This window comes from Anolis carolinensis, unplaced genomic scaffold (genome assembly GCF_035594765.1).
Source record: "Anolis carolinensis isolate JA03-04 unplaced genomic scaffold, rAnoCar3.1.pri scaffold_11, whole genome shotgun sequence".
In the NCBI taxonomy this organism is placed as follows: Eukaryota; Metazoa; Chordata; class Lepidosauria; order Squamata; family Dactyloidae; genus Anolis; species Anolis carolinensis.
Genome location: NW_026943822.1, coordinates 660794 through 673746, shown reverse-complemented (window position 1 = coordinate 673746; position 12953 = coordinate 660794). Strand labels below are relative to the sequence as shown.

General features: G+C 43.8%; 1 protein-coding gene across 1 annotated transcript in view; it reads left to right on the top strand.

Annotated features, from left to right (window-relative positions):
* smad6 (SMAD family member 6) overlaps nt 1-12953 on the top strand; it is a 38307-nt gene that overhangs the window by 16567 nt on the left and 8787 nt on the right. The window contains 1 exon segment of the mRNA XM_003227250.4: nt 2897-2974. Within this exon segment, the coding sequence (XP_003227298.2) occupies nt 2897-2974 (78 nt within the window).

Sequence of the window (12953 nt, the reverse complement as noted above, 5' to 3'; positions counted from 1 at the left end):
ATTTATAACCCAGGAACAAAAATTGTGTTACGTAGAGTAATCGGGATGCTCCGTTTGGGACTTGTAGTGCGGCCGCGATTCTCCTCCTGCTTTTCTCTTTATGGGAAGTGGGTGGGCTGGACAACTTCCCGCATCTTGTAGAAAGCTGTGAGAAAGAGACGGCTCTGAGGATCCCAATGTGGGCTTCATTAGCTGCATTCCTTCATCAGGAAGGACAAAGATGTTCTTGGATGGCGGCGGAGGAGGAACACACACGAGTTCTGAACGTGGCGTCCGCGTTGCTTGTGCGGGCGAAACCAGGCCCCGTCTACACTGCTTATATATCGCAGTTCCAAAAGGAAGATTCACTGGATTATATGGCCTCCATGTGTCACACACATCGCATTGAAACCTCCAAAGGATTTGCTTGTGGTTTTATATCAAAGCTTTGAATCTGTATTTATGGATTTTAGCTATGAATTTTTTTTTCATTGGGATGAAGTTTCGTTCTGTTTTAATGTTTGTAAAGGTTTTCGCCTCATATTAAGTCTAGTCGTGTCCAATGACTCTGTGGGTTGGTGCTAATCTCCATTACTAAGCCGAAGAGCCGGCGTTGTCTGTAGACACCTTCAAGGTCATATGGCCGGCATGACTGCATGGAGCGTGTAAAGATGTGGCAGGGAGGAATGCTTTTGATCCCACCGCTGCCACCAATGGAGGAGATGTCAGGCAGATGGTACTTGTTCCTTTTATGCCTTCTTTGTTTATTTTACTTGAGATGGTGATGTTGCTTAACTTAGTATAGGAGTATGACAGAGACTCAGATAGAATAAAATCAAAACAAGTTTATTGCATGTACAGAGCTTGATGGTTTCTTATAACTTGTCAAAGGCACTTAGCTTAATGGTTACAAACAGATATGAGGTGTTCAAACTCTCAAGATACTTCTTCCTCCAAACTAAACTAAAACCTGATCCTCCTGGATCCACTGGGACTAACTTTCCCTAGTCCACAGCCTCTATAACTAACCCTAACAAGTCCCCTAACTTGCTTAGTCTGGCCTAATAGAGGTCTGTCCCTCCTGGTTTCTTTCAGTCTTGAAACCAGACTGCTCCCTGTGATTCAAAATCACAGTCTGTCTAAAATAAATCACTTTATCTTAGAACTGACTCAAATTCTTTTATTTGAGCCACCCTGAGCCTCCACATGAGAATCAGTCCTTCCCTGCGACTAGAAATCACAGACTGAAACTGGGTTTTTAAACATTCCCCTTTTTCCTTTCCAAACGGCGGTTGGCTCCGCCCCCGTTGTCATAGCAACCTATCCTTCAATGCTGAGCTGGCTACCTCCTGGTATTATCAGCTCTAATACTCACCATATTAAATTAACCAAACCTGACTGTTTAAACAAATCAATTAAACATGCCATCTATAAACAAAATAAAATCATATACTTCTTTACAGAGCGCCGTTACCTTCCCACCAGGAACAGTACCTATTGATCTACTCACACTCTGGGGGTTGGTGCTCATCTCCCTTCCTAAGCCAAAGAGCCGGCATCGTCCGTAGACACCTCCAAGGCCATGTGACCGCTGGCATGACTGCATGGAGCGCCGTTACCTTCCCACCAGAGCAGTACCTATTGATCTACTCACACTCTGGGGGTTGGTGCTCATCTCCTTTCCTAAGCCGAAGAGCCGCCGTTGTCTGTAGACACCTCCAAGGTCATGTGGCCACTGGCATGACTGCATGGAGCACTTTTACCTTCCCACCAGAGCAGTACCTGTTGATCTACTCACATTCTGGGGGTTGGTGCTCACCTCCATTTCTAAGCTGAAGAACCGGTGTTGTCCATAGGCACCTCCAAGGCCATGTGGCCACTGGCATGACTGCATGGAGCACTGTACCTTCCCGCTGGGGCAGTACCTATTGATCTACTCACATTGTCCATAGACACCTCCAAGGCCATGTGGCCACAGGCATAACTGCATGGAGTGGCGTTACCTTCCCACCGGAGCGGTACCTATTGATCTACTCACATTGTCCGTAGACACCTCCAAGGTCATGTGGCTCTACTAACATTTGCATGCTTTCGAACTGCTAGGTTGGTAGAAGCTAGAGCTAACAGCGGGAGCTCGCTCCGCTCCCCGAATTCGAACTGCCAACCTTTCAGCCAGCAAGTTCAGCAGCTCAGCGGTTTAATCCGCTGCGCCACCAGGGGTTCCAATGTTTGTAGAGTTGTAGCTTTTAAATTGCGTTGGAATGCTTGCAATGTAAATCGCTTTGAGTCTCCTTGTGGAGAGAAAAAGCAGGGTATAAATAAACATAACAACAGGTTGTTGTGAGTTTTCCACACTGTCTGGCCCTGTTCCAGAAGCATTCTCTCCTGGCGTTTCACCCACATCTATGGTAGGCATTCTCAGAAGTTGTGAGGTCTGTTGGAAACGAAGCAAGTGGGGTTTATGTATCTGTGGAATAATGTCCAGGGTGGGAGAAAGAAAGAACTCTTGTCTGTGTGAGGCAAGTAGGAATGTTGCCGTTGGCCACCTTGATTAGCATTGAATGGCCTTGCAACTTCAAAGCCTGGCTGCTTCCTGCCTGGAGGGGGGAGGGGAAGCCATTAAATGCTAATCAAGGTAGCCAATTGCAACATACACAGTTGCCTCCAACAGACAAGAGTTCTTTCTTTCTCCCACCCTGGACATTATTCCTCAGATATATAAACTTGACTTTCCTCGTTTCCAACAGACCTCACAACTTCTGGGGATGCCTGCAATAGGTGTGGGCAAAACGTCAGGAGAGAATGCTCCTGGAGCATGGCCATACAGCATGGAAAACTCACAGCTACCCAGTGATTCTGGCCATGAAAGCCTTTGACAACACATAACAGCAACTCTTTTGTCTCCTCTTCCTCCCAGATCTTTCCGATTCCACCTTGTCCTACACTGAGACGGAGGCTACCAGCTCGCCCAATCTCACTCCGGGAGAATTCTCAGGTTGGTCCACGTTTTACTGTATTTAATACAATCCATCTCATGGCGTTGTGAGATAAAATCGTGAGCCTTCGAAACAAGCGAGTTGGTCGCCTCGGAGAGACTCTGAGCCAATGCTCAAGGGCTTCAGAAAGATCCCAGAGACCATCGCCTTCTCTGTATTGTGGAAACTTGTGTGGCGTTCATGTTTCGAATTGGGGTCCCATCTTCCAGATCTCTTCTTTGTTATATCCAGGTATTTTGAGATGCAAATAATAATAATAATAATAATAATAATAATAATAATAATTGGGTCCCTACCATTTCGGATAATAAGGGATAGTTAACATAGGTTTTGTTTATTGGATTATCCTGATGTCGTCTAATAATAATAGAGTAGCTGTGCCCGGCCACGCGTTGCTGTGGCATGGTCTGGTGGTTAGGATTCCTCTGGTTAGGAAGCAGCCTGGCTTTGAAGCTGCAAGGCTGTTCAGTGATATTCAAATTGGTAAGCAATTTGGGGGTTTTCTGTTATTTGGACTTTATTTTTCTAGGGTTTTTTTTTGTTTGAAAGACATAGATTGGATGACTATGGCTTTTGTGGCCAAATTTGGTGTGATTTGGTCCAGTGGTTTTGTTGTTTACTCCATGTGAAAAATGCACATTACATTTTTTAATATATAGACTAGCTTTGCCCGGCCACGCGTTGCTGTGGGTTATGGGAATCCTTTGTTGGCCAGGTGGAATAGCAGTGAATAGCCTTGCAGTCTCAAAGCCTGGCCGTTTTCTGGAGTAGCTGGAGCTTTTTGTTGTATGAACGTAGAGGCATGGATGAGGGGTTGTGCTGCCAAGTTTAGTGTTTCTGGGATGTGTAGTTTTGTTGTTTTGTCCTAGGCGGAAATTTCATTACCCTTTTATATATATAGATTGATTCCCTTTAAAGATGGGACGACCTGCTTTCTGTATGGCATATAGTCCGACCCATGATGGGAGGAAATGGAGTTTGGAAGGGACTGTATCTCCCAGAATCCCCCAACCAATCTCCGAATAGGGATGCTGGGAATTGTAGTCCAAAACTCTTGTTTTTCCTAGCTTTGGTAATAGCGAGGCGCTTGTTCCTGTTACGTTTCCGTCCTTCCATGTCTTGTTGTTTGAGAGTTATAAGGTTCTTTTGCTCCCTATTTCTGTCTCTGCATCCATCTCTTTTGCCGTTGGTTCATTTATTGGTTCCCTTGTTGGTTGTCTTCTCAGCCACTTCTCCTGTTTTGCAGGACGGGGCTGAGCCTCTCCCTTAGTCCAAGATGCAGGGCTGGGAGGGGGAGGGGGAGGTGGGCGGGGCCACAAATGGGAGGCCAGGACTGGGATGGGCGGAGTTAAGAGCTCTGAGGCAGGGCTGAGCTTCTATCCCTGTCCTGGACACGGGGTGGGGCTAGAGGAGGGGGCGGGGCCTCTACACCCCGCCCCGTGTTCTAACAAGCGCCTCAGGGGAGGTATAGAGGCTCAGCCCTGTCTCGCGCTCTTGGGAAGAGGCCCCGCCCCTACCCCTAGCCCCGCCCTTTAGTCCTAAAAGCCCTCTAAGGAGAAATATAGAGGCTCAGCCCTGTCTCGCGCTCTTGGGAGGAGGCCCCGCCCCTAGCTCCGCCCTTTAGTCCTAAAAGGCCTCTCAGGAGAAATATAAAGGCTCAGCCCTGTCTCGGGCTCTGCGAAGGAGGCCCCGCCCCTACCCCTAGCCCTGCCCTTTAGTCCTAAAAGGCTTTTAAGGAGAAATATAGAGGCTCAGCCCTGTCTCGCGCTCTTGGAAGGAGGCCCCGCCCCTAGCTCCGCCCTTTAGTCCTAAAAGGCCTCTCAGGAGAGGTGTAGAGGCTCAGCCCTGTCTCGGGCTCTTGGAAGGAGGCCCCGCCCCCTTCCCTAGCTCCGCCCTCTGTGTCCCAACAAGCGCCTCAGGAGAGGTATAGATTCTCAGCCCTGTCTTGGTCTTGGGAAGAAGCCACGCCCACTCCTCTAGCTCCGCCCCCTGTGTGTCCTAACAGGCGCCTCAGGTGCTCAGCTCTGTCTCCGGGACTTGTGAAGAGGCCCCTCCCCTCCCCTGGCCCCGCCCCCATGTCCTAATAGGTGCCATCACTGCCCCCCTGGATCCCTGCAGCGTCCACCAGGGGGCAGTAGCGCCCACTTTGGGAATCCCTGGTTTAGAGGATCCCATCTACACGGCCATGTAATGCAGTTCAATTGCACTCTATGGTCTTTTAGTTGCACAGCAGTGCAGTGAAAACAACTTCCTTTTAATGATGTTTTTATGCTGTTTCATAACGATGGTGTTTAATTGATGGCTTTTGGTGATACTATATTTATTGACGGTCTGCGTTTGATCCTTTTACGGCATGTTTACCTTCTTTTCATCTTGAAAGGCAACCTTAAAATAAATAAATACACACGTGTGTTGTTTTTAACGGATGGACCCACAGCCACAGAGGTATCTCTCCCTTGACAGGACGTTTGACCAAATATTATTCAGTCCTCTGATCAGACACATGCAGGAGGCTCCGGTGACGTTTGTCCGAGACCCGGTTTGGACCGTTTGAAAATGGCCACTTTCATAATGGCATGACTTGCCGTAGCCATGTGGTCCGTCCTTTGTTAATGTTTTGTTTTGGATCGATTTCAAACCCAAGCAACCACAGGGTGCATCTACATTGTCAAGTTAACACAGTTTGACACCATTTTTTCAACTACCATGATTCAGTCCTATCAAATCCATATACTGTATATACTCGAGTATAAGCTGACCTAAATATAAGCCAAGGCACCTAATTTTACGACCAAAAAACTGGGAAAATATTGACTCAAGTATAAGCCGAGAGTGGTAAATTTCAGATATAAAAATAGATACTAACTAGCCTTGCCCGGCCACGCGTTGCTGTGGCTTATGGGAATCATTTGCTGGCCAGGTGGAATAGCAGTGAATAGCCTTGCAGCCTCAAAGCCTGGCCGTTTTCTGGAGTAGCTGGAGTCTGGCTACTTCCTTTGTCGGGGAATCCTTGCTTGGCCAGCTTGAACCGCACTGAATAGTCTTGCAGCTTAAAAGCCTGGCTGCTTTCTACATAGGGACATCCTTCGTTGTCCAGGTTGAATGGGACGGAGTAGCCTCGTGGCTTCAGAGCTTGTGGGTTTTCTATCTAGGGGAAATCTAGGTTGGCCAGGATGAATAGCACTGAATAGTCTTGCTGCTTGCAAGCCTGGCCGCTTTCTACCTTGCGGAATCCTTGATTGGCCAGTTTGAATAACAATTAATAGCCTCGGTGTGGCAGGTATGAATGCTGCCATTAGCCACCTTGATTAGCATTTAATGGCCTTGCAGCTTCAAAGCCTGGCTGCTTCCTGCCTGGGAGAATCCTTTGTTGGGAAGTGTTAGCTGGCCCTGATTGTTTCCTTTCCGGAATTCCCTGCTTTCAGAGTGTTGCTCTTTATTTACTGCCCTGCTTTTAGAGATTATATTGTTCTGTATTATTCTACCACAGTAATTATTTCATATTACAGTAGAGTCTCACTTATCCAACATTCGCTTATCCAGTGTTCTGGTATAAAAGGTATAAAAGGATGTACCAGTGGTATATCACCCCCAGATAAATTAGCGAAATGCTACAAAAGCATGAATGCAAAATGTTGGAAATGTGAAACAGGTAGAGGCACCCTTTTCCGTATGCGGTGGAGTTGCAAAAAAGCAAAGTGTTTTTGGAAAGAAGTGCATGGTGCTATTCAGAAAATATTACAAATGAAATTATTTATAGACTCAGGGTGGTTTCCAACAATATGGCAACCATATTGATAGATAGATATTGTGTAGCTACATATCTAGATACATACAGTAGTCTCACTTATCCAAGCTAAACGGGCCGGCAGAAGCTTGGATAAGTGAATAACTTGGATAATAAGGAGGGATTAAGGAAAAGCCTATTAAACATCAAATTAGGTTATGATTTTACAAATTAAGCACCAAAACTTCATGTTATACAACAAATTTGACAGAAAAAGTAGTTCAATACGCAGGAATGTTATGTTGTAATTACTGTATTTACGAATTTAGCACCAAAATATCACGATATATTGAAAACATTGACTACAAAAATGTGTTGGATAATCCAGAGGCTTGGATAAGCGAGGCTTGGATTAGTGAGACTCTACTGTACATGCATTCATAGATATCTGTAGAGAGATATTGTGTAGCTACAAATAGATAAATATAGATATTGTGTAGCAATAGATATATATTGTGTAGCTACAGAGAGAGAGATTGTGTAGCAACAGATAGAGATATTGTATAGCCACATTAGATACTTTTATTGGGCAAGATAGACAACAACAACAACAACATAGTACAGTAGAGTCTCACTTATCCAACATAAATAGGCTGGCAGAATGTTGGATAAGCGAATGTGTTGGATAATAAGGAATTAAGGAAAAGCCTATTAAACATCAAATTAGGTTATGATTTTACAAATGAAGCACCAAAACATCATGTTATACAACAAATTTGGCAGAAAAAGTAGTTCAATACGCAGTAATGCTATGTAGTAATTACTGTATTTAAGAATTTAGCACCAAAGTATCACGATGCATTGAAAACATTGACTACAAAAATGCATTGGATAATCCAGAACGTTGGATAAGCGAGTGTTGGATAAGTGAGACTCTACTGTATGTACCTGTGGCCATCACTGCTCCCCTGGATCGCTGCAGTGCCCACCAGGGGGCGGTATTGCGCACTTTGGGAATCCCTGGACTAGAGCCAAATGTGTGATAGCAAGATGTCATGCCAAAAACAAAGTTTTTGCATTTTAATAAACTTTTTGCCATTTTTTTATATGATGGAACCAATTAGGAAATAATGACATTTATAACCCAGGAGCAACAATCGTGTTATATAGCATACTAGCTGTGCCCGGCCACGCGTTGCTGTGGCAAAGTGGTGGTGGTATTGGTTAAAAATTGTTGTGGAATTTTTATTTGACGTTCTTTGTATTTTTAAATTAATTTTATTGTAACTTACCTTTTTATTTATTATATTTTATTATTTTGTTGTATTATTTTTAGTTATTTTGTTATAGTATTTTATTGTATTAATTGTTTTAGTGTTTTTTATTATTTTTATTGTATTATTTGTATTTATTTTATTTTTTTATTCTTTTATTAACACTGGGCTGAGTGGGTTGTTAGGAGACCAAGTGGGCGGAGTTTAGCCTTCTAACTGGCAGCAATCGGATAAAAACAATTATTTCTCTCCCTCTAATTAGGACTTTATTTTTCTTTTCTTTTTGTTGTATCAACCTAGAGGCGTGGATGATGGGTTGTGTTGTCAAATTTCGAGGTTGGGGGGCCTGTACTTTTGTTGTTTTGTGAATTGCCGTGATGCCATCACTCTTTTATATATATAGATATACATACAGCTGCTCTGAGTTCACTTTAGGGTGAGAAGGGTGAGATATAAATGTAGTAAATAAATGTAGTAAATGAATAAATAAATAATTTTGGACTTAGGCTCGCCCAAAGTCTGAAATGACTTGAAGACACACAACAACAACAACAATCCTAATTAACCTGACTATCTCATTGGCCAGAAGCAGGCCCTCACTTCCCATTGAAATCCTGATAGGTTTATGTTGGTTACAATTATTTTCATTTTTAAATATTGTATTAGTCTTTCATTGTTATTGTTGTTGTTTTGCACTACAAATAAGATATGTGCAGTGTGCATAGGAATTTTTTCATTTTTTTTTCAAATGATAATTTGGCCCCTCAACAGTCCGAAGGATTGTGGACCGGCCCTCGGCTTCAAAAGTTTGAGGACCCCTGTAGTAGAGTCTCGCTTATCCAACGTAAACGGGCCGGCAGAACGTTGGATAAGCGAATACGTTGGATAATAAGGAGAGATTAAGGAAAAGCCTATTAAACATCAAATTAGGTTATGATTTTACAAATTAAGCACCAAAACATCATGTTATACAACAAATTGGACAGAAAAAGTAGTTCAATACACAGTAATGCTATGTATTAATTACTGTATTTACGAGTTTAGCACCAAAATATCATGATGTATTGCAAACATTGACTACAAAAATGCATTGGATAATCCAGAATGTTGGATAAGCGAGTGTTGGATAAGTGAGACTCTACTGTAATACATAATATTATATGCATATTGCATAATATTATATGCAATATAATATAATACATAATAAAATAATGTAATAATGCAATTTTATTGGTATCTATTTTTATTTCTGAAATTTACCAACCTCGGCTTATTTATACTGGAGTCAATGTTTTCCCAGGTTTTTTTGTGGTAAAATTAGATGCCTCGGCTTATATTGGGGTCGGCTTATACTTGAGTATATACGGTAACTCAGAATATCAAGGCTCCTATTTTAAGATTATTGGATACGATTGACTGCAAGATGGGTAGATATAGGGCCCTTGCACACAGCCATATAACCCAGAATATCAAGGCTAGACGTCATTCTCTTGTTGTCAGCTTATTGGATAGATATAGGGCCCTTCCACACAGCCAAATAACCCAGAATATCAAGGCAGATAATCCACAATATCTGTGTTAAACTGAACCCACATTGCCACATAATCCAGTTCAATGTGGATTTTATACCGCTGTGTGGAAGGGGCCATATATGGTCTCAGAATCTCTGGCAGCCATGGAAATCGGGAGGTTGGATTTGGCATCCGTTGGTTGGAGTTGCGTTCTCAACGAAGACGCTGCGATGAGAACCGGAAGGGAAAAACGCACGTCCCGGTCTGTGCAGGAAAAGGGGATCACACAAGGTGCTGGGCTCTTGCAAAGGGCTCGTTTTCGAATCTGGAGAAGCTCAGGAAGCGCATTCTGAAACCTGAAAAGTGTTTTATGGCTCCGTCGGGCGCAAACGAGGAGCCGCTTTTGAGTCGGAGAGGCCCCGTTGTTTTTCCGGCTGCCAAACGTTTATGGGGTTGGCCCGGTGCCGGCGGGTGAGCCAACTCCAGCAGGCGATGTCCTTCCTGCTTTCCTGCTTTGGGAAGTAATTTGTGTTTTTCAAAACAATAAATACAGTGGGCCTTGTTTTACAGTCGGGGAAATGCTTTCGGATAGAACTGGCTGGAAAGGATGGTGCGTGCATGTACGAGGGTTATCCAGAAAGTAGATTACGTTTTGGAATTAAAAATGAACAAAGTATAGAAGAAAACATTTACCATATGCAGTTGAAAGCCAGACCCAAATACCATTTCTCAACATAGTCGCCATTCAAATCTAGGCACTTATCATAGCGAAGAATGAGCTTGGCAACTCCTTCCCCACAAAAGGTTGCCACATGCGTCCCCAAAAAGTATAGGAGAAAACATTTACCATATGCAGTTGAAAGCCAGACCCAAATACCACTTCTCAACATAGTCGCCATTCAAATCTAGGCACTTATCATAGCGAAGAATGAGCTTGGCAACTCCTTCCCCACAAAAGGTTGCCACATGCGTCCCCAAAAAGTATAGGAGAAAACATTTACCATATGCAGTTGAAAGCCAGACCCAAATACCATTTCTCAACATAGTCGCCATTCAAATCTAGGCACTTATCATAGCGAAGAATGAGTTTGGCAACTCCTTCCCCACAAAACTCTGCCACTTGCACCCTCAAAAAGTATAGGAGAAAACATTTACCATATGCAGTTGAAAGCCAGACCCAAATACCACTTCTCAACATAGTCGCCATTCAAATCTAGGCACTTATCATAGCGAAGAATGAGCTTGGCAACTCCTTCCCCACAAAACTCTGCCGCTTGCGTACTCAACCAGCCGGTCAGCCCTTCCCGCAGCTGGGTATTGTCGCATGGAGCTGGAGCTGAGAGAGGGAGCTCATCCGCACTCTCCCCGGGTGGGATTTGAACCTGGCAGCTTTCAGGTCAGCAACCCAACCTTTAAGTCACTTAGTCCACTACGCCATTTGGGGGCTCCAGTACTTGAACTGCCAGGGCTCAAGGCTATGGAATCCTGGGAGTTGTAGTTTGGGGAAACAGCAGCACTCTTTGGCAGAGAAAGCCTTGTCCAACTGCAACTCCCAGGATGTCATAGTCGGTTAAAAGCTCTTTTTGGGGAGGAACATCTCGATCCAGGAGTCCTGTAATGATCCACAAGGTTCAGGCCAAAACCCATTTCGTTTGTTTTATGTTGCCATTATCTGCCCCGGTTTAAAGGAAAACATCTGGGGCTGCAGGTTTACTTTCAATGCTCCCGCCGTGTAAATGTTTAGAAGGCCTTCCTATAATATATACAGCGTGCTTGGTAAGACCTGGATTTTTTTCTTGCTTTACTTTCCTCCCGGGAGCTGCCAAATCGGTATCTTTCCAGGCCGAAGACCCAGCACTTTCTTTGAAGGGAAAACCCAAACACCGATCTCTCCAAATGCTAGACTATACATCCGCGAAAACCCATCTCTCTGCTGCAGAAAGGCCCCACAAATGCTTTGCTGGGACACGCCAAGACTTTCATAACTTTGGATGCATCCGCATTATGGAATTAAGACTATTTGGCCCCACTTGGACTGCCATGGCTCCTTAGTACGGAGAAAACTATAGTAATAATTCTTCTTTGAAAGAGTTAGATGATTTACAACACAAATCCAAATGCATTTGCTTTGCTGTAGTGTGTTGTGCTTGTGCAACGCAATAGTGACACCTAGTGACAGAATGCAGCATTAGCCTTTCCTTCTAGAAGTCTAAAAAGAAGTGATTTGGGTATCATCCATAGTCGGCCATTCAATTTCCTAGAAAACTGGGGTTTAGAGCCCCAAAGAAAGATTTGAAGAAGTCAATTTTCATACTAGGTTTTCCTTTGTTCCCTTGCATTTCCAAAAAGTTCCTTTCTTGGGATAAAAATGGAGTATCAATGAAGGAAATCAGAGAAAGGCCTGAGAGTGGACCCAGCTCTTGTAAAGTGCAGGGGCAAAGATGCAGAGGTTTAATTACTACTACTACTACTATATTATTATAATTAATTTATTAGATTATGTTATATTATGTCTGCTGATACAGATGATCTGATTTGAACTGGATTATATGGCGGTGTAGACTCAAGGCCCTACCACACACCTATATAACCCAGAATGCCAAGGCAGGATAATCTGTTTTGAACTGGATTATCTTGAGTCCACACTGCCATATAATCCAGTTCAGTGTGGATTTTATACAGTTGTGTAGAAGGGGCCTCATATAATCCTGTTCTAGGCATAAGATTATAAATATAATATGTAATAATTACAGTGGTATAATAATACAGAACAATCTAATCTCTGAAACCAGGACAGTAAATAAAGAGCAACACTCTGAAAGCAGGGAAATTGGGAATTCCAGACAGGAAACAATCAGGGCCAGCTAACACATCCCAACAAAGGATTCCTCCAGGCAGGAAGCAGCCAGGCTTTGAAGCTGCAAGGCCATTAAATGCTAATCAAGGTGGCTAATTGCAGCATTCATACCTGCCGCACTGAGACTATTAATTGCTATTCAAACTGGCCAACCAATGATTCCGCAAGATAGAAAGCGGCCAGGCTTGCAAGCAGCAAGGCTATTCAGTGCTGTTCAACCTGGCCAATCAAGATTTCCCCTAGATAGAAAAGCCTCAGGTTTTGAAGCCACGAGGCTACTCCGTCCCATTCAGCCTGGCCTAGCAAGGATGTCCCTATGTAGAAAGCGGCCAGGCTTTGAAGCTGCAAGACTATTCAGTGCAATTCAAGCTGGCCAAACAAGGATTCCCCTACAAAGGAAGCAGCCAGGCTGAGGGTGCGAGTCCAGCTGCTCCAGAAAACGGCCAGGCTTTGAGACTGCAAGGCTATTCACTGCTATTCCACCTGGCCAATAAAGGATTCCCATAAGCCACAGCAACACGTGGCCGGGCACAGATAGTAATAAATGTATAAATATATAGCGTCCCTACTTTGTGGATTTTCACTTTCTGCGGGTGGTCCTGGAACCTG